This window comes from Leishmania panamensis (genome assembly GCF_000755165.1).
Source record: "Leishmania panamensis strain MHOM/PA/94/PSC-1 chromosome 9 sequence".
In the NCBI taxonomy this organism is placed as follows: domain Eukaryota; phylum Euglenozoa; class Kinetoplastea; order Trypanosomatida; family Trypanosomatidae; genus Leishmania; species Leishmania panamensis.
In genome coordinates, this window is record NC_025888.1 from 519,699 (window position 1) to 545,464 (window position 25,766).

Consider the following 25,766-nt stretch of genomic DNA (forward strand, 5'->3'; position numbering starts at 1 on the left):
GCGATAGTACTGCGCAGCAGCAAGTCGATGCGTCACTACCAGCAAGGCAATTGAGGAGAAGGAGACAGTGATGTGACCCTTCCATTCCTGCACAGCCCCACATTCAGTCTTGCCTCTGGTGTGGGTGGGGAGCGTTACGCACCGAGACACAGGGGCCCACCGTATCCCACGCCGCTCTTCGGTAGGCTGAAATGCTAATGTGCGGTACCCTGATGGCGAGCAGGCGTTACCTGGGGAGTTTGTCTTACTCCCGCACTGTTACGTAGATCGCCAGGAGCAGAAACGTGAGTCCGACGCCACCGCCGATGAGCGCGCCGCCAGTGCCGGCGTCGCACATAAAGTACGAGTCGCTCACTTTCACACAGAGGGCCCCAGAGAGGATCATCGTGAGCGGATTCAGGCACGCCAGCGCCACTGCCGTCGCCACGCCCAAGACCACGCTCGCTGCTGTCTTGAAGATCATCTGTGCAAACAACATGATGCCCCACAAGACACCAGTGATGATGTGGCACACAAAGGCGTAGTGGAGGAAGTGGTCGTACGCCTGCTGGAAGGTACTTCGCACCTGCTCGTGCGGCGTCACCAGTGGCACATAGCTCCACTTCCATGCCGCTACGCTGGTGTACCACACATCGGTGGACTTGGGCGGATTCTCCGTCTTTTCGCGGTTAATGTCGGAGCTGCACCGCAGGCTAATCGCGGTGAAGGTCGCCGGCCGCCTCGGCGGGTCGAGCCAGTCGGCGGTGGCGGGGTACAGCTGATCGCGCCTCGCTTTGACTCTCGAGTATACGGCCTGCGACAGCGCCACTACCTGCGGGTGGCCTGATGTGTTGCACCACAGTCCTCTAATCTGCACTCCGACAGAGAAGGGATCGAAAGAGTCGGCGTAGCGAGTGCCAACGTCCCTGCCCGCCAGGAGCGCTGACTCATTCTGGAACACCGCTGAGGAGTAGTTTGCGTCAAAGTACATCAGCACAAAGCACATGGGTGTTTTGCCGCCTCCCTCTGCACTTTTCATCACACAGTAGGGTGTTAGTTGCTTTTCACTTTCGTCGAGCGTGACGGGTCGCCACCGCAGGTCGCTCAGCTCGGCCGGCACCAGCACAAAGCTTGGCAGGTTCTGGCTCGAGTATGCCTCGCACTGTGCTGACATCGTGAAGTCGATGGTTGGCCCTTCCAACACGCGCTTGGAGGCCTGCGCGCGGGTGAAAGCAAGGGCTGAGATGGTGCCCAGGACCGTGCTGCAGACGAGCATGAATAGGCCCCATGCGAGGATACGCATGGTGCTGTGCTTGTTGGTGCCTGAGATGGAGTTGCCAGCCAGCGGGGAGATGACGAGGGTTACCTCAAGAAGAGTTGTAGAAAGGAGAAGCACGAAGGTGGTAATGCCGAGGTTCACGTCAGAGCGGAGCGCCGTGCGCAGAAAGCCCAAGAAGTAGGCAACGACAAAATTCGCCGTGAGCATCACCCCCACCATGATCGCCGTCGCGACACACCACCGAATGTGCTTTGCTGTGCTGATGAGCTCTTCCTTCTTTTTGTAGTCCTCGACCTTCAGGCGCTCTCGAATGTAGTCCTCACGTGTGACAATTTTTGTCTTGACGAGAATGCGGCGCACATAGCGCGGTAGGTTCGCCTGCTTCCTCCATTCCTTGCAGCGGAAGTACGTCCAATGCGGCGCCAAGTTCGCATAAAAGCGCCAGAAGCGGCACACACTGCCCAGTTGTACAACGTTCGCGTGTGTGCTCGCGTCGACGTAGAGTAGTATGACACACACGATGTCTGCCGAGAACGGCCCAGTTTGCACCGGCAACTCCGTCTCTGACGTCTTTACGCCATCATCACCGCCACGGCGACCGGCCTGGGCGTGCAATCGACTGCGCGTGTCGTTGGCGGTGATGCAAGAGCGGAAGTGCACCACCGCGCTCGGCTGCCCGGTGAAGGTGAAGTCGCCCGACACCTCCCGCAAGTGATGTATATGCGCGGTCGACGTGGCAACCGGATACGACGAGGAGTACGTGTGGGTGTCGGGAGTGGTGCTCGTCTCCGAAAACAAGTCGTCAATACGGGCCACGTTTAACGGCGGAGTCAGCACCGGGGTGAAGACACGGTGTTCCAACACTTCTCTCGTCACGCCGTGCGCCGCTGCCCCATTGGAGGACCGCAGGTCGAGCTCATCGTAGACCACACCAATGGAGTCGAGTGAAATTGTACGCTTGAAAAAGCCCATGTCTCGTGCGCGATTGCGCGTGTGCTAGACGAAGCAGAGAGGCGGTCGTATGGCGCGTCGCGTATGTAGCGGCTGCAGAAATCGAAGAAAAGGAGGGGGGAGGGAGAGGGGGCGTGTGAGGGGGTGGGAGCGGCGGAGTGCAGGTGCCTCTCCCCCTTCCCTCAGAGTCACTTTCCGATTCTGCGTCGTGGACTGCGTAGGTCAGAGCGACAAGTAGAAGATGAGCTGCACAGCGGTACAGCGCGCAATTCAGTCATGCAAAGACACACATACACACACACACGAGCGAGAGGTTGGGGACAGGTACAAGACAAGCCGGAGAGGGGGTGGAGAGAGCGCTAGTAGAGGAAAGAGTGGTGGCGGTCATTTCTGAGCGGATTATCCGGGGCAGCAAAGCAAGATACACACGTCAGGGGTTAGAGAGGCGCCTCCCTAGTGGTCACGCCGTGCCGTGCCGCGCAGAGGGCTCCACACATCTACACCCCCTTGACACGCAGATTGAGCGGCGCTTTTTCTCTTCGCTTCCGCACGCTTCTGCGCTGCAGTATTGTTCGCTGCCATCCGCCCTCACGGCTGCGTTAGCCAGTGAGAGCACATGTGTACGACGTCAGCTGCAAGAGGTTACCCGTCGGAGAAGTAAAACAACACAAGGAAAAGGTGACAGCGGCGGGCTGCTTGCAGTTGTGTGCACGCGTCTCTCCTGAGGTCCAAAAAAACTTTCCACAGCAGAGTTTCGCACGGTTTCATCTCGGTCACGACGTGTGACAGCGCTACGACGTTGCTGACATGTATGGCACTGGCACGATGTGCCCAGTGACAGGCGACACCATTGTGGTGGTGGCCAGCTCGCACATGGCCCTCGATCCTCGCGAGCGGCGGTACACAAGGCACTCCATGTGGTGGAACAGGAGCCAGAGGCTACGCAGCTCGCGAATATGGCGCCGCCACAGAGTGGCAGAAGTAACATCCGTCTTGCGTAATCCACAATGGTCAGACGTGTCCTGCCGCATCACGAGTATTGCCCACAGACCGTACATGGGATCATGCGTTGTCTGGTATAGTTCATAGAAAGACTCGAGGAGCACAGCGGGGATGTCGCAGTAGGAGGACCGCAGCGACGCAGTACCTCCGCCGTTGCCGGCATGTGTGTAGCCTGGCACACGGCCAGAGTCGGTGACGTAGACGGCACTGCGCAGCTTGTGGCCGGCTGGCTCGGCATACAGCTGGAAGCACGATGTGGTCAGCGCTTCAGCAGCTTGCAGCACATCATTTTCGCTGTACTGCGCAGTGGATGGGCGCGCCGGGTAGCGATGGGCGCCGTAGCGGACGCCTTGAGCGAGCACTCCGCCCAGTGCGCACATGCGTGGCGTGGCTACCGGCACGAGCAGCTCTGCTCGAGAGCCTACAAACGTGAAGTTGACTGCCTGTGCCTCCGCGGTGACGGTGCGTGTGTAGAGCAAATCCCGTAGAATCGACGCAACAGCCGCGTCGTATGTCTCCACAAGACGCTGGTCTGCCTTCCGCTGTCCACCCAACACCCACAACTGCAGAAAGAGGCGCGCCAAAGGCACTACCGCGTCGTAAGTGCCGGCCCGCAACGGGAGAAGCTTCGAGTTATACAACGGCGGCACTGCTGCAGCCTGTTCGCCAGGATGCCAGTATGACTGACTGGCGTTCCGCAAAGTGTTGTATGTCTCCAAGATGCCGTCAGGGGTGGACGAGGCACCGCCGGCCGCGACACGACTCCACACCTCGCGGGCAAACGCTGACCACGAGGTAGTATCTGCAGTCGCTCCCGGCGTTGGTACTGCAGCTATATCCATCAACACCTTCCGCACCTCGTCCGCCTCAGCGGTCTTTCCCTTCATCGACCACACCACTGCGGCACTCTCGAGTGCCTCACGCACGGCGACAAATGTCTCAGAGGACGCAGCACCGGTCGCGGTGCTCAGCGCCGCTTTAGCCACCGCCTTGAGGTCCTTTACAGCTGGGGTCAAGTCAGTGCGGACACCGGTAAGCAACATGAGGTCCCACACAGCAAGCTGTGCCTCGGGTAAGTGCTTTGTGAAGGGAATCGCCTTGGTGAGCGACTGAGTGACGTACTCCATAGCTTCCTTTATGATGTGCACCTCAGCGATAGGGGCAACTGGCCAGCGGTGCGGCCAGAAGACCTCATCGGGGACCACGTCACTTACACGACTTGCCTCCCTTGATGACACCGCCGTCTTGGTGCGATCCCTTATGCCGATGGCAAGACACTCGGCAACGAGATTGATTACGAGGATGTACGCCACGACGCCAAGCACCGCGAAGACGATATAGCGGTCCACAAAGCGCAAGTGGTGCCTAATACGTCGCCGCTGCATTTGCCTGCAGGGAAGAGAAACGCTGGCAGGGGAGATGATGGAAGGAGAAGGGGGAGTGAGGCGAGGCTCTTCGCTGCGAGTGCGGCAGGTCGCAGAGCTTTGCTAGCCGTGGTGGCAGTGAGCGACACGCGAAGATAGGATTTGCAGTCGACACAAAGTGAGCATCCATCTGCTCTCTTTTTCTGTCAGTGCGAGTGAGCTGAAAGTGAGCGTGGAAAAAGGTGGGGAGTCGAGGGGGGCAGGGGTTGCTCGTCAGAGAACGAGGCGGCTGGCGAGGGAGCACAACCAAAGAGCCTGAGTGCTGGGCTAGCTGAAAAGCGCTGCAAGCGACAGGCATTGATAAGCGCAGGAGGTGCAGGAGGGAGGAAGGGGCGACAGGAAGTCGTTGAGAGCACACGCACACCGCTTTCTTTCGTTATGTGTTTGGATGTAGGCGGAGTGGGCTGGGTGGGTGGGAGAAGCTCAGAAGGGGTGAACACCTCAACTATGATCGCTCTCTTTCTAGTACCCGCAGCTCGTGTAGGAGGAGGCAATACGCATGGGTCAAGCGCTACTCTCCGTGCTCTGAGCAGCGCACCGCTCCCTGGACCAAACGTCGGCATCCAAAGGTGGAGCACCTACGTGGCTTAGTTCGGCAACAAAAGCACACGCGCTCTTGTGCCTGTACGTCCTCTTGCGGCAGTGCTCGCAGACACCCATACGTTTGGCATGTTGAATCCAAGAGCGACGGCGCCGGGGGCAAGCCTTGCACCGCAGGCAGTGAGTGCAGCGGGCAGAGACGTGCCTCACACTTGCTGTTCCCTCTAGAAGACGTTAAGCCATCATCACTGCGGTGGTGGGGAGCGGTAAAAACCGCCACACTATCTGTGCCCGATGAAAGCGAGAGCACCACTACGCTTTCCCATACTTCAATCCACTGCAGAAGCTGCTACAGGAGGCGGTCACGCACCACCACCAGCATCGCAAAAGCCGCGTAAATGATCGGTGCCTCCGAGGCGGAGACGGGTCCGGCCGCCTTATCGGGGTGAGTTCGAAGGGCCAGAGCATGAAAAGCACTTTGTATGGGCTTGTGTGCGACAAAGGCCCCGACTGTGAAAGGCCCAGGACGTCCCTAGCAGAGGCGCACGACAAGATACGCTGAGCTACATCAGAAGCGGATATGCGCATCGTCGATGTACCGCTGGCCATCCGCATGGCGGAACCCTTTCCGTAGCGTGGTTGAGAAGCCTGCGTGAGAAAATAGCGGAAAAGCGAACTAGGCAAGGGTGTGTTGGTAGAGTAAGGTGTAGAAGCGCGCGCACAAATCCTGTCCGGTCTCAGTGTGCTCGCCAACATGCGCCCTGTCTATTGGGTAGGGCCGAAGAGAGCCCCCTTGCTGGGTGCACAGTGACACTATGAGCCATCCACTAGGCCGGAAATAAATCAACACAGCGAGAAACCCCATTACAGACGCATTAGATCGCGGTATGCCCTCTTCTCTTCGGAAGTGTGGAGAGACGCGGGACAATAATAGAGCCTACGTCCTGTGAAGACGAGCTCACACGTGTAACATCACACGTGACCGCACGGGCACGCGCCAATACCCACGGAAGGAGGCTCCATCAGGCTCGCGTGCTCACAGCTGCTGGGGAGGGAAGACCCTATTATTGTTGTAGCGATCTCGCTCTAGCTGCGCGCGCTGTTCGCGCAGCTGCTGGAGTCCTTCCGGCACCCCCACCACGAACTCACCAGGGCGCCCTTTGCGCCGGACGTCTGTCAGATGTGCGATTCGGTTGCGAAGACCGCGACTCCACAGCAGTGCCGCCTCGCGATTCTTCTCTTCGTTGCTGCGCAAAAAACCAAAGCGCCAAAGCCACTGCACCTCCTGCTCCATCTCCCAGTGTCCGACAGCTGTTGGTGACGCGGTGTTGCACCCACCTCCGCGGGCGCTAGGTGTGGTGTTCGTGGAGGAAGTGTGGCCCGTCTCCAGCGCAGCTTCTTCATCCTCGTCGCAGGCATACAGCTCCCAGTACTGGCGCTTCTCAATGCGATGCACTTCGTCAGCCACGGCAGCCGCCTTGCCAGAAAACTGAGCGCTCTTGTCCTCAGCGGTAGACTCTGATGGCCGGGGATGGTCACCAAACAAGCACCCGCGCTGACCTATATGATTGTACCGCAGTACGAGCTCCTCTCCCGCCTCAATAGTGCGCGAGGCCGTGACCGAGACGCTGCCATCATCCTCACGTTGGTAGACAACGTTAGCATTCGCACGACATGTGTGGTTCAGCATGTCCACGAACGGTATGATTGAGAGCTGCGGAGGACCAGGATGGCGCCAGTTCAGGTTGACCACACGGGAGCGAGTCATAAAGTGCGCCCAACGTAGGGCGCTCTCTTCATCCAGCCACGCAGCAGAGTCTTGCAGGGCCACCAAGTTGGACGCGGCCAACACGGAGGATGGAAGCAGCAGTACTGGGAGTAAGGCGTTCACAAAGTGTGTCTGCAGCTGCCGCTCCCACGTCATGAAAAGGTGGAGAGCGCCCTCTTCAGCTTCTGCCACACCGCCGCGCGCACGCTGCGACTCGTGCTGCCGCTGCGTCAGGGCTGACATGCGTCCCTTAAAATAGTTGGTGAGCACTGTAGGCGTGAGGGCCGTCTCCACCTCTGGTCGGCGCAGGTCAGCGAGTTCCAATTCACCCCGCTCCACCGCCTGTACCATGAGCTCTGTCGAGGCTGCTGCCACATCTTCACCAGGCGCGACTGCTTTTGTGTGCCGCCCAAGTCGCAGTCGACGAGGGAGCGGCTCGACATCATCGCGGCTGAGAAAGCTACGGCGCAGCAGTACGCCCATTGGTGGGGGTCGGCGCGGCAGTGCATCCATCCACGCACGCAGCGGATTTTCGACAGGAAGGACGCCAGCGTTCAGCGGGCTGCGTGAAAGATACAAGGCCACGGTAATGAGTAGTGCGTCACGGGAGAGCAGCATGTGAGGCGGTGCCGAGGTTACCGAGGGGAGGGCGGAGAGGCGACTGACGACATCGTCAAAGCACTGCACGGCAAGCGACTGGAGGTTCGTCGCCACGGTCGCACCCGGGTGCGACCGTTCTCCACAACACACTCGCCGCAGCAGCTGTGAGGCGCGTTCCCCAGTCATGACGCAGTCGTGCTTAACAGTGCCGAGGTGCTCACCACGGTGGATGCGGGAGGTGGCAAGAATGGTGCGAACTGGCTGTGCGTCAGCGGCTGGCGTGCTGTTTGAGTAGGGCCGAACTGTTTGCTGCAGCTTTGTGAGCTTGACGTCGTGCATGCACTGTGAAAGCCAAGCGGTGCCGCGGTAGGGCGTACTCAGCGACAGCATCTCTTACGAAGGGAATCGGTCACAAAGTGAAGCGGCACTTAAAGAGACGCCGCGGACGTAGAAACACAACGGAATAAGTGCGTCGGCGAGTAACACTGGCAGACGGCAACGACGACGCCTCTGCATAAACAATTCAGTTCTAAACAAGAAGGAGAGAGCGTCGCGGAGGAGGAGGCCGAGCGCGTCTGCAGGCGCCAAGCGGATGAGCAGCAGCACGAGGGTCACAGTTGGCAAGCACACAAACTCCGTGGTGTCGCTTGCAGAGCTCGTTCCTGCAGGAATGGACCAGCCTCATTGACTTTACGACTCAAACCGGGAGTAAATGGAGAAAGAGAGGCTGAGGGTACAGAGCGAGAGAGGACAACGCAGTTGGGGCTACATGAAGAGCTGCATTGGTAATAGGATGATATGGCCGCTACCGAAGGCTCCTGAAGGGCGGTGAAGGAAAGTGAACACTGAAAATAGGGAGTCTCCTCAGGTGGCATGGCGCGGCAGCGTAGTATTCGCTTTCGCCCATGGATGCGTGTGTGCATTACATGCGACAGACACCGGCCGTGAAGACACGCTGCCGCATACGACCACATGGCCTGGTACTCCCCTCGACAGACTGCAATCCTCAAATTCCAGTCGCCGCCAGGGTCGCAGGGCTGCTTCAGTGTAGAATCTGAATTAGTAGTTACTTCATGGAGGAAAGGCTAAGAAACGCATTGCGAGAGCCAACCTACGCACCGGGCTGCACACCCGCACCTATACAAACCTCACGAGCTCATGTCCAGTAAAGTCACGTGGAAGAAAGTGGAGGCAAACGGGCATGCTGAAGTGTTCAGTTAGGTGATAATGCAAACATAGAAGAAGAAGGACAACATCACTAGACGTGATCACAGAGGAGAAACAACACGGAGCCACATGCATGTACACGCGCACAGATGCTGAATGCTGTCTGTCCCTCTGTGGGAGAGAAGAAGGAGTGCATGCAACAGAGGAGACACGCGCCGCAATGGCATGCGGACATGACACAAAGCGAAGAAACCCACGCACCTGCGCATTGGGCCGGGGCGGAGGAGGGAGATCATGCGAGGGGCAAAAAAAAGTAACAGAAGCGATGGCGGCGACGACTTTGCCAACCACAGCGTCCGCGCGTGTTAAACGTAGTCGACCGCCATGTCGAAGTCACCGCGCTCAACCTGGCGGCGCATCTCCTTTAGATCACGCTGCTCCGCCCGCTCCCTCCGCAGGGCAGTGTGGCGCTCAGAGAATTCGCTACCAACGCCGGGCTGGCGCTCCTTGCCCAATACGGTCTCCTTGAACTCCTCTATCGTCATTTTGTGCTCCTTGGCCATCGCCTCGTACTCCTTCTCGATTTCCTCGTCCGTAACCTTCTTGACCTCGTGCGAAACCTTCTTTTTAGTGGCGCTGATCTCCTTCTCGATGTCCTTCAGGCGGGCTTTGTTCTTCACGCCGGCCGCGGCGTACGCCTCCTCCGCGATGTTCGCGTCTTTCTGCTGCACACGCTCGTACAGCTCCCGGAGCGCGTCCAACTTCTTGGAGTAGTCCACCGGCATTCGAGCTAGACAAGAACACAAAAGCAGCAAAGAATGCAAGCCAGAGAGAGAGAGGCGAGGAGGAGCAAAGCTGAATGAAGGGGGGCCCCTCTGTAAACGAGTATGCGTGTGTTTGCACGTCCCTGCTTTAGGAGTGGTGGCTGAAGAGAGCGAGAGACAGATATGGTGGACACCTTATCATGCAGAGAGGAGACAAGTTTAGCGTAGGAGTGAAGGGAGAAGGAAGAGGAGGCGTCATATCTCGCAGGGCGATCCCGCTCAAGGAACCATTAGAGGTTTATGGCAGGACGAAGCCGTCTTGTCGTCCATGCCAAAGGGCGACTCTTTCACACGGGGAGTTCGTATCAGTTGTTTGCTCACCCCCACCTTCTAATGTGCAGGAGTCGCCAAGAAGAAGAAAAGGAATTCGCTTGTGATTGACATACACGCCCACACCTGCACAGAAAATCCTATTGTTGCAGTTCCGCATCCAACTTAAGGCGAGCGCGCGGCGGAAGAGAGATGAAAGACGCGGTCGAGCAGGAGCAACACAAGAGCAAGGGCGTGAGTAGGGGGGGGAGAGGCAAGAGCAGCGGCGGCCTTCAACATATCGCGGGTCTTCCCCGCCACCATTTTTATTCCAATCACCTCCGCGCCAGAAAGAGCAACGCGCACCGTTCACTGCTTCTGGTGTTTCTTGAGGAATACAGGCAGCGGTGTAATACCGGTATACGCCGCTACTTCATCGTACTCCTTGGCGAGCATGTCCTCCCACGGCACATTGAGATACATGGGCACGGCGGGCTTGTCATGGCGGGAGCACGGTGCGTTGTGAGAAGCCCACTCCCAAAAGAGTCGCATGTGTGCCAACTGCGTTGCTGACAGCCGTGACGCGCCACCAAGCAGCGAAAGCAACCCGAGAGGCAAGCCTGTGTGCTTCCACTCAAAGACCTTCACCGCCAGCTCCTCCTCTACCGAGCGGCCACAACCGGTAATGACGTGCACAAAATCGTGGCACTGCCTGTATCGCATCATTACATACGCCAAGGTCGGGTCAGCAATGTGCTTCACGGCCGTCCGCCCACTGGGCAGGAAGTGGTTACGGTCCATGTAGGCGGCATACCGGAAGCCGAAGGTGGATGGTGCGAGACCTCGACTGAACTCGAGCACCTCATCACCCACGACAGGTTGGTGCTTCAAAATGCTGCGGCCCCGCTGGTCAGCCATCATGCAGTTCTTCATATTTTCCAGCGAGTTGAGCGAGCTGAGCTCGCCGACAGCGGCGACGGCATCTGCATTCGTCGGGTCGTAGATCGCCTTAAGGCTTTCCACTGCAAAGACGCCGGTTTGATGGGCCAACGCGGCACCGGTTGCAAAGAGGGGTACCCACTGCATGATGTGCACACAGTTTCGTCGATTTACCGCGCGCGCACACACAGGACGTTTTGAACAGACGGTCCCGTAAGGTGTCTCTGTGCAGCGGGTTGGACTGCGGCTGCTTTGCGCTGTGCTGGGAGGGCGTGAGCTCCTTGCGATGGCACTAATAATGACCGCTGGAAAGCGCGCCGGTGACTGGGGTGGGCGGAGGGCGGGAGGTAGCGGACCTTTCGGTCTGCCCAACAGAGCGGCAAAGCCGATATGGCAACTTCGGTGACAAGTTGCAGCCACTGATACCCACCAGCGAAGGTAGACAGCGCACAGAAACGAGGGGGCACAGGGAGCAGCAGAGATAGAGGAGAATAAGGTGAAGAGAGAGAGAGAAAGAGGGGGGGGGGTTGAGCGGAGGAAAGCGTTTCTATTCTACTGAAGCACAGGCCCACTGCAGAGTTGAAAAATAGAAATTCCACGTCCACATAGTCAGGAGGTGGCAGGGAGTCCATGCAGGTACATCTTCATGGGTTTCAGCCATACCTGCAAACAGGGTTGCTGACCAGAAACAACAAGAAGTGCGTTTCGTTCGCATTGAGCGACGTACTGCACACGGAGAGAGAAGCGCGGGTGAGAGGAGGAGGAAAAAATATATTTTCTCGCTCTTCTACCACCTGCCATCTTCCCACAGTTTCTTCCAGCACGTCTCAGGCGAGGCAGAGAGCCCCTTTCTCCTCTCGATATAGCCAACCACGATGTCTTGTATATCCTTCCATTATCTACTCGACAAGGCCACGATGGCGCCGGTGCGGCCGCCGCGACTGACCTCCTCGCTTCCCTCCGCGTAAACCATTATGCACGTCGAGGGGGTGCGAGAGAAGGACCCAAGTCACGACCAGCACGACGAGACGCAGATCCAGCAGCAGTACACACACAAGAGCCAGCGCCGGATGCATTCCCACATGAATTCCTCCCCCATTTGCCTACATTGCTGACTGCCACGGGATCCACTAGGCGGGTGTTGTCACGGAAACAAAACGATGAGGAGACACCCTTAGCTCCAGCGAAACGACAGGATCACCACATTTCGGGTTTCGACGACACGGCGACCTCCGCACTCAGCGCCCATGGCCGGCAAGCGTCCGCAGACCAAACGAGAGACGAAAAGAGATGAGACAAGGGCAGACGAGCAAAGCACAGGCCAATGAGTCAGTCGCAAACAGGAGAAGAAAAAGGCGCGACGTTTTGTGCGTGTGGTGGACTGATGGAGTTAATAAGATAAGCGCTGCGGAGTCATATGCAGGGGTGGGCGCACAAGGAAAGAAACCAGACAAAGGCGTGGCACTGTCCAACGCGGGCGTAGAGCACTAGCGCCCCTGCACCCACAAACACGTAATTAAGCGAGGAAAGCAACGCTGATGAATGCGCATAAACGGGTAGGTGGGAATGGGTGAAGTAGAGGTCGGGCCACTGTAGGCTGCGCTGCGCAACCTGAGCGAGTGAAATGAGAGGAACATTGAAACATAGGAAGCGCGAGGGGTTTCTAGAATTGATGAGCGAGACATATGGAGACTGCCCACGCGCAGGTCACCCTCCATTACACGCACCTCAATCGCTGTCTTTACAACAATGTGACTCCACCTACATGGATACGAGGGACTAGGAGACTGAAATGAGGCGTAACTGTCAAGCAAGAGAAGTAAGCGGCGGACACTCGGCGATGCACCGACAAAGCTCCCCGGAGAGAGAAGACACCCCCAAAATGACATGGCCGTCACGCCGGGGTTGCACGTGCGCACTGCCGTCCTCTCTCCCCCCTTTCACGACGTGCAGCGAGAATTCGCCGGACAGCAATCCCAAACACCTGCACAGAGGGAGACGCACGTGTGCGCAGGAACATGCTAACACACATGGCAGTGTTTCAGCTGCAACACGCAAGCTAGCTCTTAACGTTTTTAAGGGTGTCGCCCTTTCGTCTTCGGGCCCTGAAACCACACTACAGCGCGCGCAGGAGGAAATCTGCGATTAAGCTGCCGGATCGTCGATGATGACAGCAACCCCAGACAGCAACGACACGGTCGGGAGAGGGAGGGAGGCGGAGGCACAGACGATTCTCTTCCTACGCAGAGAGTTAGAGGAGAAGTGGGAGGCACAGGGCTATTGGAAGTGCAGTGCCCGCTGAGCACAGCGTCTCAAACGGGTGTCCGTGGCGAAAACAAAAACAAGCAAAGTGCAGAAACCCATAGAGGAGGGGTGCAGTGGGGGAGCACGCTTATTTTCTGCCTCCACTGCTGCTGTGACCCTTCCCGTGGCCTGACTGAAAGCCACCGCCACTTCCCTTACTACTCGAAGCAGCATTGTAGCGCTTGTTTTTGTTAGGAACACCGCCGCGGGGGTCACGCATCGGCCTGTACGAAGCCTTCCGTGACGAGTTGTATATGGGACTCTCACCCCCTTCAAAGTGCCGATATGGTGCAGGACCCCCGTTCATCTGATGCACGCCGTAGAACGGAGTTGCGTTGCCGTACGGCACGTCGTACTCCTCCCCATCGCCCTGGTAGTACCCAAACGGGTTCCCAGCTTCTTCAGCAGAGTCATCGTAGTACAGCTCCTCCTCCATCATCTCATACAGTTCAAAGGGCACCTCATCCGGCGACTCGGTGTAGTAGAAGGACCCCTGTCTCCCATGGGAGCGGTGCCGCTTTGCATTGTACGGCTTTCCCCCTTTGCGCCGCTGTGGCTGATTGTCGCTGCTCCACCGGTTGAATTCCTCCACCACCGCCGCTGCACTCTCTTTGCCGAGGGCATTGGCAATGAACTCAAAGCTTTTGCCATCTTGGTACATGTTCACCATTGCCTTCACCTGTTCCTCAGGCCAGGTCGTCGAAGACGAGCACCTCTTTCCACCATGTGACTGCCTACCGTCACCGTTTCCGGACGACTGCCGCGGTCTTGCCGAGGGACTACAGTGCGGCGGTTGCCATTGGCCGTTGGGGCGGTAAGCCCTCTCTGTGTACATGTTTCTGGCAAAGCAGTCCTCCTCGTTTTGCCGCCGCATCTCCTCCCACATGAACTCGTACAGAAGTGGATCCATGTCCTCATACCAGGGCTGGTATGCTGTGTCCCGCGTTGTGTAGTAGGAGGAAGAGGAGGAGTTGGGGGTCCCACGGGCGCTTGACGCGCGCGTAGCCTCGAAGAGTTGCCTGCCCGCCTGATGAAATTGCTTCACCGTGTTGTAAGCGTTGTTAATGTCCGTCATGCGGCTTGTGCTAGAGTCTGCAGAGGTGTTCGACACATCCGGATGATGCTCCTTGGCGAGGTCGCCGTAGCGCTTCTTCACATCGGTCAAGGTGGCCGAGGTGTGAACCCCAAGTATCTTGTATGCCTTGCGCACATCGTCCTCTGTCGGCACTGTTGCGCAGTGCCTACACGCCGAGGATAAGGAGGCACCAAACAGAGGCTGACGTGCACGATTAAAGAGACGCACACGCCACCGAGCGACGCCCTGCATGATGGCAACCGGCGGGATAGTAAAGCACGTTGCTTGACCCTCTCGCGTACGATTGCTCTTCGTCTTTATTATCCTGTGAACGAAGGGTGGCAGTAGGACAGCAGCGCGGCAGAATCAGCAGCGGGTGACTATGGAATACGTATGAGTGTATGCTTGTTGCCGTAGGCGGCAGTGCCTCAACAAAGGAGATGAGCGCTGCAGCAGCCAACAGAGACAAACGCGCCGCGGAGGCCCTTTCCTCGACTGTCTGACGAAAAAGAAGGCAACGGAGTAGTCGCGCAAACGCACGCCAACACTCACCAGTCACTGTCACCTGCGCTACGTGTTTCGTACGGTCAAGACGCGTTGATGAGTGGCAAATCGGTCGTGTAAAATGACACGTGGCGAGTGGGGAGTAAAGGGGAATGCGAGAGACGGAGGAGAAGTAGTAAACATGACGACACGGCCCCAGGGAGTTTATTGAAAGAGAAAGCAAAGAGCTGGCAGCGCTGAGCACCAGGAGTAGCATCATGTTCTACTGCACACAAACTTGCACAGAGCGCAACTAGGAGCTCTGCGTCGGGCAGCTTCGTGTCGTATTCCTTTGTTCTTCGCTGTCTCAGCTGGAGGGACACCGCCTGCAGCAGGTGCGCCACCAATCAGGACACGAGCGAAGGAAGAAAAGACGCAAGGGAGAGCACTTAGGGGAGGGTGAATGCGACGACAGATCCAAAGAGCGGCGGTAGCGCCACTCAGCATCGCGATTCTCTCATACATGTGTGAGGGCGAGGCAGTTCGAAGTGTGAGTTGGAGCGAAGAGGCGAGGGGCTACCGCACGCACGAGCCTTCCGCTCCTCTAATCGCAGTAAAACTACCCCCGCCTCGCGACGCTCACTGCAGGAGCAGGCACAGCTCATCAGCGAGAAAAACGACTGAGGCACCAGTGCTAAAGATCCTCATCCAGTTCGTTCTGGGTCGAGTCACGGTATTCTGAGATCTTGGCGTTCAGGAAGACAGCGGACTTGTACCCACGCTCCACTAGGTAGGAAGCGCCAGATGCGGCCCGCTGCTGGTTTAACGCGTAGACGAGAATGCGGTCTTTCTTGCGTGGCTTACGCACGCCGTACTTGCTCTGAAAAGATGATGCCCACATCCGCATGGCAGTATGGAGGTCTCGAAAGTGAATCACCAGGGCATGTGGAAGCGGCGGCACCGCTTTCACTTCGAACTCCTCACGCACATCTAGCAGATACACCCCGCTCGCCCTCCCGGCCTCGAGCGCGCGCACCACCGCCTGGGCCTCATACACGTTGAAGGGGTGTGTAAAGTCCGGCAGCGACATCGCGAAGAAGCAGGAGTGGGTGAGTTGTCAAGCGAAAGAGCCTTATCATGTGGAGCACAGATAATTGGGGAGATGGAAGCTCTGTATGAAAGGAGAGGGAGCAACAATTCTTCTCTACCAATGTGCTGAAGATGCACGCGCACCAGCGCAGAGACACGTGTACGTACAGAGCACGTTGCGAGGAAAAGGACGCAATTTCGGTTGCCTCCGTTGCAATGATGAGATGCGTTCTCAAGGTGGAAAGAAGAAGGAGAGTGGCGAAGAGAGGGAGGACGAGGAAGAATGAAGACCACGCAGATTTAGCGCGTCCCGAAGGAGCGGCACAAAGGGGGCCAGCCGAGATGAACACAAAAAATATGAAGTGAGCATGCGCAGGAGCACATGCTACGCCATGCATGCATGCCGGAGTGCTGGCAAGCAGCGTGGGCGCACGGTGCTGCGTTGGTATACAGTGGGAAGGCGTAGGCCACCCCCTCTTCAGTATCCCACGGAGTGGAAACATCGCATTCACAACAGGCAAAATGTCGTTACATTGGCTACTTTCTCTTCAGAAAGTGCAGTCCAGCTGAAAGGCAACGAGAGAGCGAGAGGTGTTTGTAGCCACCGTAAGCGCAGCAGCGTAGAGTGATCCCGCCCACGGCAGCTAGAGCAGCAGCCCTTCAAGCTCTTTTACTGGAGTGGGGTTGGTGAAGATTCTGGTGGAGCCGCAGAGGTACTGGGGGTGCCGTATGCGTGGTACCACTGAGCCCAGCTGCCGGAGAAATTGCCGGCGTTTTCAAAGCCAAGCTCCTCTGCGAGCTCGCAGGCGATAGCAGAGCGGACGCCGTGTGCGCAGTATAGCACAAGCTGAGTCACCCCTTGCACGGGGCGAGGACCACCGAAGAAGAACTCGAACTCATCATCCTCAATTATGCTCTCAGGGCTGAGAGCGTCTGACAGAACCGGTAGTGGAACATTGATTGCAGAAGGAATCATCCCCGTCGCCGCCACTTCGGCTGTCGATCGAACGTCGATGAGTTGGATGTTGCGCACGGCATCACTACAACTCTGCTTCGCTTTTACAATGTTCGCCACCTGATCGATAGTGAAGTATCGGCATAGATACCTCGTTCCTCTAAGCATCGCTCGTCAGTGTAAAACTCCCTGGCATGAACAGCAACGATGGTAAAGAGACCACTGTGGACTCACAGCTACCCGAGTGCTTGCCCTCGGCTGCAGAGAACGCAGCAGCGAAGAAGAAGCGCACCAGAGGATGAGGTGAGGGAGATGGGAGGCACCGGCAAAAAAAAAGAGCGTTGATTCGCCTGCCGCCATGGATCGCCGCCGCTGAAGGCGGGAGAGGCGATGCCAAAAATGCACGGTCACATATCAAGCGTGTGCACGCACAACGGAAGAACAGAAGGCGTAACAAGCAGAGCGAGAGGTGGGACAACGAAGTGATGAGAGGTACAGCACACGAGGGAGAAAAGGAAACGACAGATTCAATGAGTGCTCCACCGTGCATCGACCGCAACCCACCAGGGAAGCGGATTCACCAGAGCTTTTCATCCCTGTTTGATCACATCACAACGCGCTCCATACCAGCGGGGCCGCAGTCGAGGCGACTTTGCGGTCGATGCGCTGTCTAGAGATTGGAAGGAGGGTGACGTCTACCCGCACACCCACAAAAGTCCCCTTTCTAGCCTCGGTACATCAGTGAACAGCACCATGAATGACACCACACAGTTCGGATTATGGATGTTTTCCCCACATGGCAACAATCCTTGGGTATCTGCTACCTTCGGCTAAGTCAATATCGCACTAAAGAGGGAGACGGAAAACTGGAACGGCAGCGATAATGAAAAAATAGCCAATTGAGCAGCAAACAGCGCTGCTGCTGAAATGGAGAGCCCGGTAAAACACGATATTCCTCTGTCCATCATAGTATCACCTACTGGAACTCCGCGTGTTTGGGTGCACAGCGTGTGGCGCTGCTGTGGAGAATCTGTTAGTGGGTGTATTAAGCTCAGCTATGGTAACCGCTCCTAGTCACGGCGGCTGATGGGCGGCGAAGGAGCAGTGAAGCGCCAGCTTGGCTATGCTGCGCTCTTTTCTTTCTCTGACCACTCTGTCCAGCTGCCGGGATACACATCAACGTTTGTGTAGCCGCTGGAACGAAGCAAGGCGGCTGCACTCTCCGCACGCATGCCGCGAAGGCAGTAAGTCACAACGTGGTCAGATGTCTCCGGCTTGGGTGCCTTGTACTTCTCCTTGAACTCGTCGGCTGTCAGCTGAAGAGCGGACTCCAGCTGATCGAGAGGAATGTTGACGGAGGCCGCAATAGCGCCTCCCGCCACCTCATCGGCGCTGCGGACATCCAATATGCACATATGGCGATCACCCGACTGCTTCTTCGCCACCAACGCCTTCACAGCGGCGTAAGTCAGACGCTGCATCCCAAAACACGCAAGGAGCGGTTCTTTTGTCAAGAAACAGCGATGGGGCACAAGGGTAGGATTAGTAGTCACAGGAAAAGATCTGAGGAAGATCCTGCGCGTGATTCCGAGCCAACATGACACAATGCGGCATGTGCTTATGCACGCCCGTGTGCGTGTTCGTCACCGAAGAGGAGAGGAGGAGGAGGTAAAAAAGAGGAAAGAGCCAGACGCAAGTGAAGCGGTAGTCGTGGCATACTCTATGCGTCCCCACAGTCCTCACGGATTGCGCTGCCGGCAATGCCACGGTAACTTGCAAATTGGGGAGCACAAAGCGTAACTCTGAGAGCGACGCTCACGTGATACTCCGAGGAGGTCGAGGAGACCCAGTCATGAGGAAAGGGCTAGAGGGAGTACCTCGCCTAGCAATCGGTCACATCCAAGTCCCTCTCCCTCTCTTCTCTCCACCATCCTCTCTTTGGAAGCGGATGCCTCAACAGGGTGTGTTCGACTGTTGTACAGAGCTTGTCGGTGCGTGTGTCGGGGATGTGGCGAGGCAAGAACGTGATCCAGTGCGCGCCGGTGCTCGCTAAAACATGCGCACAAACACGCACGAAAGCACGGGCGTACCTGCACCTGCTCAAGCGAGGAATGTACAGCCATATAAACAGACGAAGTGCATTTTTTTCCCTTTTTTGTGTGTGGGATGTCTTGTGCAGCACCGCACCACTGGCGCGGCCGGACACAAAAAATGTCAGCGCGACACACTAAGAAGGGGGATAAGTCGATATGGTCCTCACCACAAGTCTCTATGAGGCGCCTGCTGTACGTGGCGGTACACCCCTTCCGTGTCTCTCCCAAGATCCCCACAACTGGGCATCGCTCCGCTGATATTTATAATCAAGTGGTGTGCTGTGATAACGTTTGCTAAATCTTCCCTCACATGCTCGATATATCTGGGTAGATTTTCTCCTACCATTTCCATCCACCACAAACCAGTCCACAAGCACACACATACGGCCGCATTCCACTTATTTCTGCTGCGCCACGACTAGGTCAAGGAGCCGGGCCAACCAGCAGACTTGGGTATCGTTCAGCCCCCACTTTAATTCCTCTGCAGACAGAACAGGCTGGGCCCAGGATTAAGCTGAAGATCACAGCGATGTAGCACGAGCAGAAAAACAGTAGGCGAATGCGTATATGCGTTGGGTCATCGACACGATTCTTAGTGGCCTTGCCCAAACGTGGCCATGACCGCACGCCTTTTCGGCACAGCGCCAGTCCAGACAGGTCCGCGGACACATGGAGTCCGCACAGCGGTACCCGAGAACAGGCTGTAGGTTCTTGGGCTTCCCACAGAGGGTGCGTACGAGAGTCTGATACCATGCACAATGAGGTAGCTGGCATCCTTCGGATCTATGTAGAGAAAAGGGTAAAAGCGTATAACTCAGAAGACAGTATGAGCACAGTGTGTAGGTAATTTACTTCATGGGCGTGAGAGGTCAATCCAAACACAGGCACCTTTGTGTTTAGTGGGGCGCCGTGGGAGACACCACATGAATGGTCGTATTAAGCGGTGAGCCTTGTAGCTTGTAGCGCGCACAGCACACCATGGGAATAAGAGCCTCCAACTCCCCCTTTGTGCGCACGCGTGCCATTTTCGTCCCGTAACTCGCCTGGTGCAGCTGCTGGAAGAAGTGCGGGGCGACGGCGTCGTAGTTGCGGCGAATGGAATACTTGAGAGTGTAGTATTGTCGGCACTGCACATCCGTCTCCTCCACGAAGAGACAGCCTGAGCAGAGGGCTGCAGCGCGCGTAATATACGACGACGCCAGCACATCGTCTGGTATACGGCTCAATACATGCTGCAGCACCACGAAGTCGTACATGTCCGTAGGCAGCGTGCTGTGAAAGACAAAACGGATGTGGATATTGCCATGCATGACGTCGTCCGGAAGCTGCAAGTTGCGCTGCGCAGCGGCCAGGAGACGATGCACAGCTGGGCTGCTCACCAAGCGCACCCACTCTGATGAATCCTCCACAGTGTCTGGCTTCTCCAGCTTGCAGTCTACGCCCTCGACTCTGATTTGCAAGTCAGGTAGTACAACGAGCACTCGCACTACCTCTTCCCTAGTTGGGAGCCAGGCAGTGTGCACATCCTTCGTGACTGCCTTTGCGTGACGCTCAGGCAGCACCCACTTGTGTTTGGCATAATCCACGACACAGTCCTCGGTTTGGTAGTCGAATGAGTCGTTGGTCAGCCAGTTCGCTCGCTTTTCGTGCGCGCCGGTCATGCCATGGCGGCGCGCCTCCTCAATGCGTTGCTTGCGCTCCATTCTGCGTTGCTGCTCCTCAGGTGGCATGTCTTTGAAGTATCGTGTGCCGCCAAAGTTGAAGTCCTTCAGCTTCACATTTAGCTTGCGGAGTGACATTGCGTCATGGGGCATGTGCAGCTCCTCCGCGCACGCTGCGCTCAGGTGTACAGCGTACAAGGTCCAGAAAGCCTGTTCTTCCTTTGGAAGCGCCGCCTCCTTGTCCAGAAGGCCCAGCATTACCTGCTTTCCCACCTCGCAGAGGTCGAAAAAGGCCGAGTTCATCTCGGACCGGTTCTTCCACAAAAAGTCTTTGCGCTCAGGGTTGAGGGTAAGCATGTGCATCCACTCCTTGCCTACCAGCTCCAACCACCTCGCACGCGCCTGCTTCCACATGTCCAGTAGCTGCACGCTGATACAGTGGGCGAGAAACTCGCTGTCGAGATACTTTCTTTTCTCTGCTGCCGTCGAAACCATCAGATCCGTCTCACTGAACCCACCCAGACGTGAGAGCGGCTTGGCCCCGGTGTCACCGTTGGCCTTCAGCTTCTCGTCGTCTCCGCGCAGCGGGATGCCATCTGATATTGACAGCGGTTCCCCAAAGATAATCTCAGCCAGTTGACTCCCATCCGCCGTCATGGCTTCGTGAACGCTTTGTGCCGCCGATGCACAGTGCTGCAGGCAATGCGTCAGCATTGGCAACCAAAACGGTGAGGGAGGGACGGGGTGCACAGGGGATGGACGGTTCAGGTTTGTGCCGTTCTCCTTTATCATCACGTTGCTCACCACCGGAGTGAAGCTGGGATCCTGCTTGGACTTTTCCAAGCGGCGCCGGTACTCGGCGTAGCTTGACGGCTCGCCGAGGGCAGTGCGGTAGTAAAAAACGCAGGTAAGTCGCTTCCAGTCCTCCTCTGAGCACGACACCTCCACCTCCGTGTTTGAATGGAAGTGGTGCGAGTCAAACACCATTACATCGCGCGGCTGCATGAGCACGTTGATGCGGAAGTCGTCAAAGGTAAGGGCAAGCCCTTTAAACTGCCCATCAATGCATGCGATGCAGCTATAGCCAGCGTCAAAGTCGCCGACGTCGGTGTGAGAGGCTGTGCGGAAGCGGGAGTTGATGGTGAGCGTGGAGAACGGGGTTCCGTGAATGCGCACGAGATCCGGAATTGCGTTGTTTTGTGCTTTCCACCGCTCCGGTGCCACATGTCTGTAGATCTCGCTGACATAATCGACGACAGGGAAGACAGCCGACCATGCCTCCTCGTGCTCATATGTGAAGGACGTTTTGCGTGACTTCAGCTCCACCGGCGAGCCCCGATAGTCGAAGTAGCCAGCAATTCCACTCAAAGGCGACTCCCCACCGAATATCATGCTCCGAAGCGAGGTTCGCACGGCAGCGGATATGAGGAGCACCGACGCCATGGATGTCGCGTACTTTGGTAAGGCTTTCCGAAGCACAACACCAATGATCTCTCCGCGGCCATCTTTGATGGTACCGCTATCGTAAAAATCGATAACACAGTGCGCGTTGTCGTAGAAGGGGTGCAACTTGACGGCTTCAGCGTAGCTCTCTGCCACTTCCTCCGGGGTACGTGTCTCCTTGATGGTAGGAAAGTTGAAGATGTCCATCTTAATCCTCTTGGTGCTGGACTCCATGGCTTCGTAGTCGCCGGAAAAAAGATGTGGATTATGCAAGTATTCAAATCGCAATGTGTGTGTGTGTGGGCGTGTTCGCGCTACATAACAGGAACATCTTAGTGGAGTGTAGCGCGGGAAAGAGACGGACGAAATTGCTCTTGGCGGTAAGAACGACACAATTGAAAAGGGCGAGTGTGGAGGGAAGAGGAGTACACAATTGGGGGGGGCTTAAGGTACGGCACATACACGCACAGGCTTGCCAAACTGCGACTGGCAGCACACGTACAAGAGAGGAGCCTGTGGGAAGAGCAGAAGCAGACGCAAGCCAAGAAATGATAACAGGAAGAAAGACAGGAGAGCGAGAGTACAGAGGAAAAAAGGCCAGAGAGAGAAGAAACTCAGACACAGCGGAAAGGAGCAGAGTCGACACAAAGTGTAGCGCAAAGAGAGAGAGAGAGACAAGTCCCAGCATAGACTGCGCAGCTCGCCAGCTTGTGTCGCTTCTTCCCCCAGCTATTCAGCGAGAGATCCAGCACCTGCACAGACGCATAAAACATGTGAAAGATTGTGTGGTCCCAAGCGACTGGTAAGGCATTATCTCTCGATTGCCACACGTGCTCTCACTACGTAACACAATAAAAAACCAGCATAATCACAGAGAGCAAGACGGAGTAGAGGAAAGGTACCCGGCCGGGGTGATTCGCAAGACTTGGTTGGAGGGTTATAGTCAGTGAGCACACGTGCACATTTGTTACGGAAAGGAACGGAGCAACTCAACGTCCTCCGTAGAGAACTTTGCCATTTTCTTTTCGCTGCTTCTCTTTTCGGGGGCTGTGTAGGCGGCCATTGAAATCGATACACATACGCTGCCACACAAAAAATGGCCACGATTTACACTGCTGGGCCTCTGCCTTGTCTTTTCTCGGGCACTGCTGTCTCTCGAGGCCCCTCTCACGGCACCACGTACGGAGAGAGAGGAATGGAGAAGGAGAAGTGGAGTAGCGTAAGCAAGGCAGCGTCTTCACCTTACTTTACAGAAAGAACGCGAGGCTAATAGTGTACCCGAGAACCACTCGTCGGAGCACTGCGCACATCCACGTTTCCTCTGTTCTCATGTCTCTCACCTCTGATAATACCTCTCCCCGCACGAGCCTCTGACTCCTTCAGGGGCGGAAGATAAAAAACAAGCAGATTGCGACGAGCGCCAGCACCACTGCGATGCCGAAGTAGCTTTCTGCTGTCTTGCTGGTAGTCTGCTGAACATTATTCGTATCGTCTGGGTGAATGTCGCCGATGTAGTACCGCGCAAGTTCCTCCACGGCGCTATCTGAGTGACCCACAGCGTTGAAGTCCCTTGTGCCATCCTTACCCGCCACGCTGAGGAGCGTGTCGACGCCGCCCGGGTGCTGATCCACAAACTTTGTAATGTCATAAATCTTGAAATCCTTGATGAACCATAGATCATTCTCTGTGATGTGCTTCTCCACCTCACTCAAATGAATATAGTTAGGGGTCATTGTGATTACAGGTCAGAGGAGAGAAGAGAAAAACCTTGCACGCATCTAAAGCCGAGTTCCTTTATGTATGTGTTTGTTTGCTTCCGTTGTAAGGCTCACTTGACAATGAAGAGCAGGACAGGCAAGGGTGAGGGAAAGACAAAGTAGGGAACCTACAAGACCCATGGAAGGCGGATACGAACCTGATCTTTAACGCGACTGCGTTGAAGAGATACAGAACACAAAGAGGCCGACGGTTGAAGAGACATAGAAAACTCCCTTCTCAGATGCGCGCATGAGAGCACACGTTGCCCGTACAGCAACAACAGGAAATTGCACACCAGCAGGCACGATTACAGAGGGGGCGGAAGAGTAGAGCAGGGCAAGATGTGCTTAGTCCCCAATCCTGGGGAAGAGAGTTGGTAGAGAACGAGAGGAAAGAGCAGCAACAGCGGCGCCTCACAGAACGCCTCAAAAACGCTCACCTGCGCAAGGAGGCTGTGTGCCATGCCTTGGCGGCCTCGAGGACGTTGCACGGTGCGAAAACGAAAGGTACGTCGGTGGGCACCCACAACGAACACAGGTAAAAATCCTTGAAGAGCGACCACTGAGACAAGAAGAATTGCGTTCCCCCTCCCCATTATGCATTCACGCGGTCTGAGACTCAAGCCTTCTGCGCATCGAGCTAGTATTTCACCTGTTCCCGCTCAGAGATGTCCGTCAGTGCGATTCGAACAGTTTGAGGTCGCATTAGGGATAGCAAGTGCACTTTTACTTTCCGCCTTGACAGCTTTCGATTCCTTTTTTCGAGGGATGCGTCAGATGTTCCAGCACTCAACGCTTTCCCGGTGCATTTCCGTAGTCGACAGTGAAGGGATTTCGCGGTGAACAGCACAGAACACATCGCCGCGATTCTGAAAGTGGGGCACAAAAACGTCTCAGGGGAAGGTGGAAGAGCGAAGAGGAGGAAGGAAGGTGCTGGGCACACACGAGGCGTCGTAAGAGAATAGGGGGGGGGTGATAAAAAGGCAGGATTCAACACAACTGCAAAAACTTGCTGCCGTGCGACTTGACCGTGAAGAGTACACTTTCCAAAGAAGGATGGTCGCCTGGGCACAGGGACAACGACGAAATGGAGAAGGGAAAGAGAAGGGCTCAGCTACAAAAGAGTAGGCTGAGCTTTGCGTGATGATGAAAGCAAGCTTCACAGAGAACACTATGAAAATGCGTTTAACGGCACGCTCATAGCGTTGCTTCTCCTTTTATTGAACGCGCTATGCGTGTTGCCGCGACCATGGGTATTACTGAGGAGAACGAAGGGTGAAACAGAAACAAATGGCGAGAAAGATAAAAACGGCGACGGTGCCGGCGACGTTTCTCTGTTCCCTGGAAAGACTCCTTCAGCTGAGACACTTCATCAGGGTGGTGGTTGCCACTGTAGCGCCACTCCATCTCCTCTTTGGCGGAGTAGGGGCAGTCGACGGATTTGAAGTCGTTGGACACGTCTCTGCCGGTGACTGCGAGGAGCTTCCTTGGGCTTCCAGGGTGTTCCTCGACAAAGAGACCTTTCGGTGTGAGCGCGACAATCCACGATGAATCACAAACTGCCCACAGTGTTGCGCTTCTCAAGGTCGACTAAGCGGAAGTACTTGGTAGACGTGATGCACAGCTGTTACGTTGGCTGGGTGGCCTTCGGGGTGTCTTGCGACTTGGAACAGAGCAGGCGAGTGCGTACAGTGTAGTACGAGGGCACTCATATTTAGCGACGAAAGAAGCAAGTAAACACAAAAGAGATCAGCGCGCGCAAGAGGTTGAATAATCGCAAGAAAAACAGCTCGCCGCAGGCGGTGAAAAGGAGTGAATTGCAACGCAGTGAGGAGGCCGCGATGCACGGGGGCCAGAGGAGGAATTGGGAGAGGTGCAAAGCTCATAGACTCACTGACAGTGCATAGGGTACACAGTGGAACAGTACAACTGTTGTTCTTGACTCCCCGATGTGACAGACGACTAGAGATGGATGCCACCTGGCAACCAAGAGGTTTTAATGACGTGGTATCCACAAGCCCCACGCACTTTCCAGTTACTCAAGCAATGCAAATCCAGGCAGTATCGACTGTCTTTGTTTTTCTGTCAACTTTGTCCTGCGCTTGTCCCGCCGCTGGTGTCCTCCATATTAAAGCGTCCCTGAGCGAAAGAAGAAAAGGAGAAAGAGTCCGCTGCGCTCTCATG

At 56.3% G+C, this 25,766-nt stretch overlaps 11 protein-coding genes and 1 pseudogene across 11 annotated transcripts, besides 1 other annotated feature; all 12 read right to left on the reverse strand.

The window, feature by feature from the left end:
* Positions 1 to 244: 244 nt before the first annotated feature.
* LPMP_091390 (hypothetical protein) lies at positions 245 to 2,230 on the reverse strand (the record flags this gene model as incomplete). Its single annotated transcript, XM_010706073.1, has 1 exon — positions 245 to 2,230. The coding sequence occupies one exon, from the start codon at positions 2,228 to 2,230 to the stop codon at positions 245 to 247; it is 1,986 nt and encodes a 661-aa protein (XP_010704375.1).
* A 770-nt stretch (positions 2,231 to 3,000) lies between these two features.
* On the reverse strand, positions 3,001 to 4,596 carry LPMP_091400 (glycoside hydrolase, putative; the record flags this gene model as incomplete). Its single annotated transcript, XM_010706074.1, has 1 exon — positions 3,001 to 4,596. One exon carries the CDS (start codon positions 4,594 to 4,596, stop codon positions 3,001 to 3,003), a length of 1,596 nt encoding a protein of 531 aa, XP_010704376.1.
* Positions 4,597 to 6,211: 1,615 nt separating this feature from the next.
* On the reverse strand, positions 6,212 to 7,933 carry LPMP_091410 (hypothetical protein; the record flags this gene model as incomplete). Its single annotated transcript, XM_010706075.1, has 1 exon — positions 6,212 to 7,933. The coding sequence occupies one exon, from the start codon at positions 7,931 to 7,933 to the stop codon at positions 6,212 to 6,214; it is 1,722 nt and encodes a 573-aa protein (XP_010704377.1).
* Positions 7,934 to 9,075: 1,142 nt separating this feature from the next.
* Positions 9,076 to 9,495, reverse strand: LPMP_091420 (hypothetical protein; the record flags this gene model as incomplete). Its single annotated transcript, XM_010706076.1, has 1 exon — positions 9,076 to 9,495. One exon carries the CDS (start codon positions 9,493 to 9,495, stop codon positions 9,076 to 9,078), a length of 420 nt encoding a protein of 139 aa, XP_010704378.1.
* Positions 9,496 to 10,152: 657 nt separating this feature from the next.
* Positions 10,153 to 10,716, reverse strand: LPMP_091430 (ubiquinone biosynthesis protein-like protein, putative; the record flags this gene model as incomplete). Its single annotated transcript, XM_010706077.1, has 1 exon — positions 10,153 to 10,716. The coding sequence occupies one exon, from the start codon at positions 10,714 to 10,716 to the stop codon at positions 10,153 to 10,155; it is 564 nt and encodes a 187-aa protein (XP_010704379.1).
* A 2,398-nt stretch (positions 10,717 to 13,114) lies between these two features.
* LPMP_091440 (hypothetical protein) lies at positions 13,115 to 14,353 on the reverse strand (the record flags this gene model as incomplete). Its single annotated transcript, XM_010706078.1, has 1 exon — positions 13,115 to 14,353. The coding sequence occupies one exon, from the start codon at positions 14,351 to 14,353 to the stop codon at positions 13,115 to 13,117; it is 1,239 nt and encodes a 412-aa protein (XP_010704380.1).
* Positions 14,354 to 15,278: 925 nt separating this feature from the next.
* Positions 15,279 to 15,674, reverse strand: LPMP_091450 (rhodanese-like protein; the record flags this gene model as incomplete). The annotated part of the gene is made up of 1 exon (XM_010706079.1): positions 15,279 to 15,674. The coding sequence occupies one exon, from the start codon at positions 15,672 to 15,674 to the stop codon at positions 15,279 to 15,281; it is 396 nt and encodes a 131-aa protein (XP_010704381.1).
* A 669-nt stretch (positions 15,675 to 16,343) lies between these two features.
* LPMP_091460 (rhodanese-like protein) lies at positions 16,344 to 16,796 on the reverse strand (the record flags this gene model as incomplete). Its single annotated transcript, XM_010706080.1, has 1 exon — positions 16,344 to 16,796. One exon carries the CDS (start codon positions 16,794 to 16,796, stop codon positions 16,344 to 16,346), a length of 453 nt encoding a protein of 150 aa, XP_010704382.1.
* A 953-nt stretch (positions 16,797 to 17,749) lies between these two features.
* Positions 17,750 to 18,109, reverse strand: LPMP_091470 (rhodanese-like protein; the record flags this gene model as incomplete). The annotated part of the gene is made up of 1 exon (XM_010706081.1): positions 17,750 to 18,109. The coding sequence occupies one exon, from the start codon at positions 18,107 to 18,109 to the stop codon at positions 17,750 to 17,752; it is 360 nt and encodes a 119-aa protein (XP_010704383.1).
* Positions 18,110 to 19,060: 951 nt separating this feature from the next.
* Positions 19,061 to 19,484: a repeat region.
* Positions 19,485 to 19,617: 133 nt separating this feature from the next.
* On the reverse strand, positions 19,618 to 22,059 carry JBP1 (DNA J-binding protein, putative; the record flags this gene model as incomplete). Its single annotated transcript, XM_010706082.1, has 1 exon — positions 19,618 to 22,059. The coding sequence occupies one exon, from the start codon at positions 22,057 to 22,059 to the stop codon at positions 19,618 to 19,620; it is 2,442 nt and encodes an 813-aa protein (XP_010704384.1).
* A 1,145-nt stretch (positions 22,060 to 23,204) lies between these two features.
* Positions 23,205 to 23,558, reverse strand: LPMP_091490 (cytochrome b5-like protein, putative; the record flags this gene model as incomplete). Its single annotated transcript, XM_010706083.1, has 1 exon — positions 23,205 to 23,558. The coding sequence occupies one exon, from the start codon at positions 23,556 to 23,558 to the stop codon at positions 23,205 to 23,207; it is 354 nt and encodes a 117-aa protein (XP_010704385.1).
* A 1,221-nt stretch (positions 23,559 to 24,779) lies between these two features.
* LPMP_091500 lies at positions 24,780 to 25,331 on the reverse strand (annotated as a pseudogene).
* Positions 25,332 to 25,766: the final 435 nt, after the last annotated feature.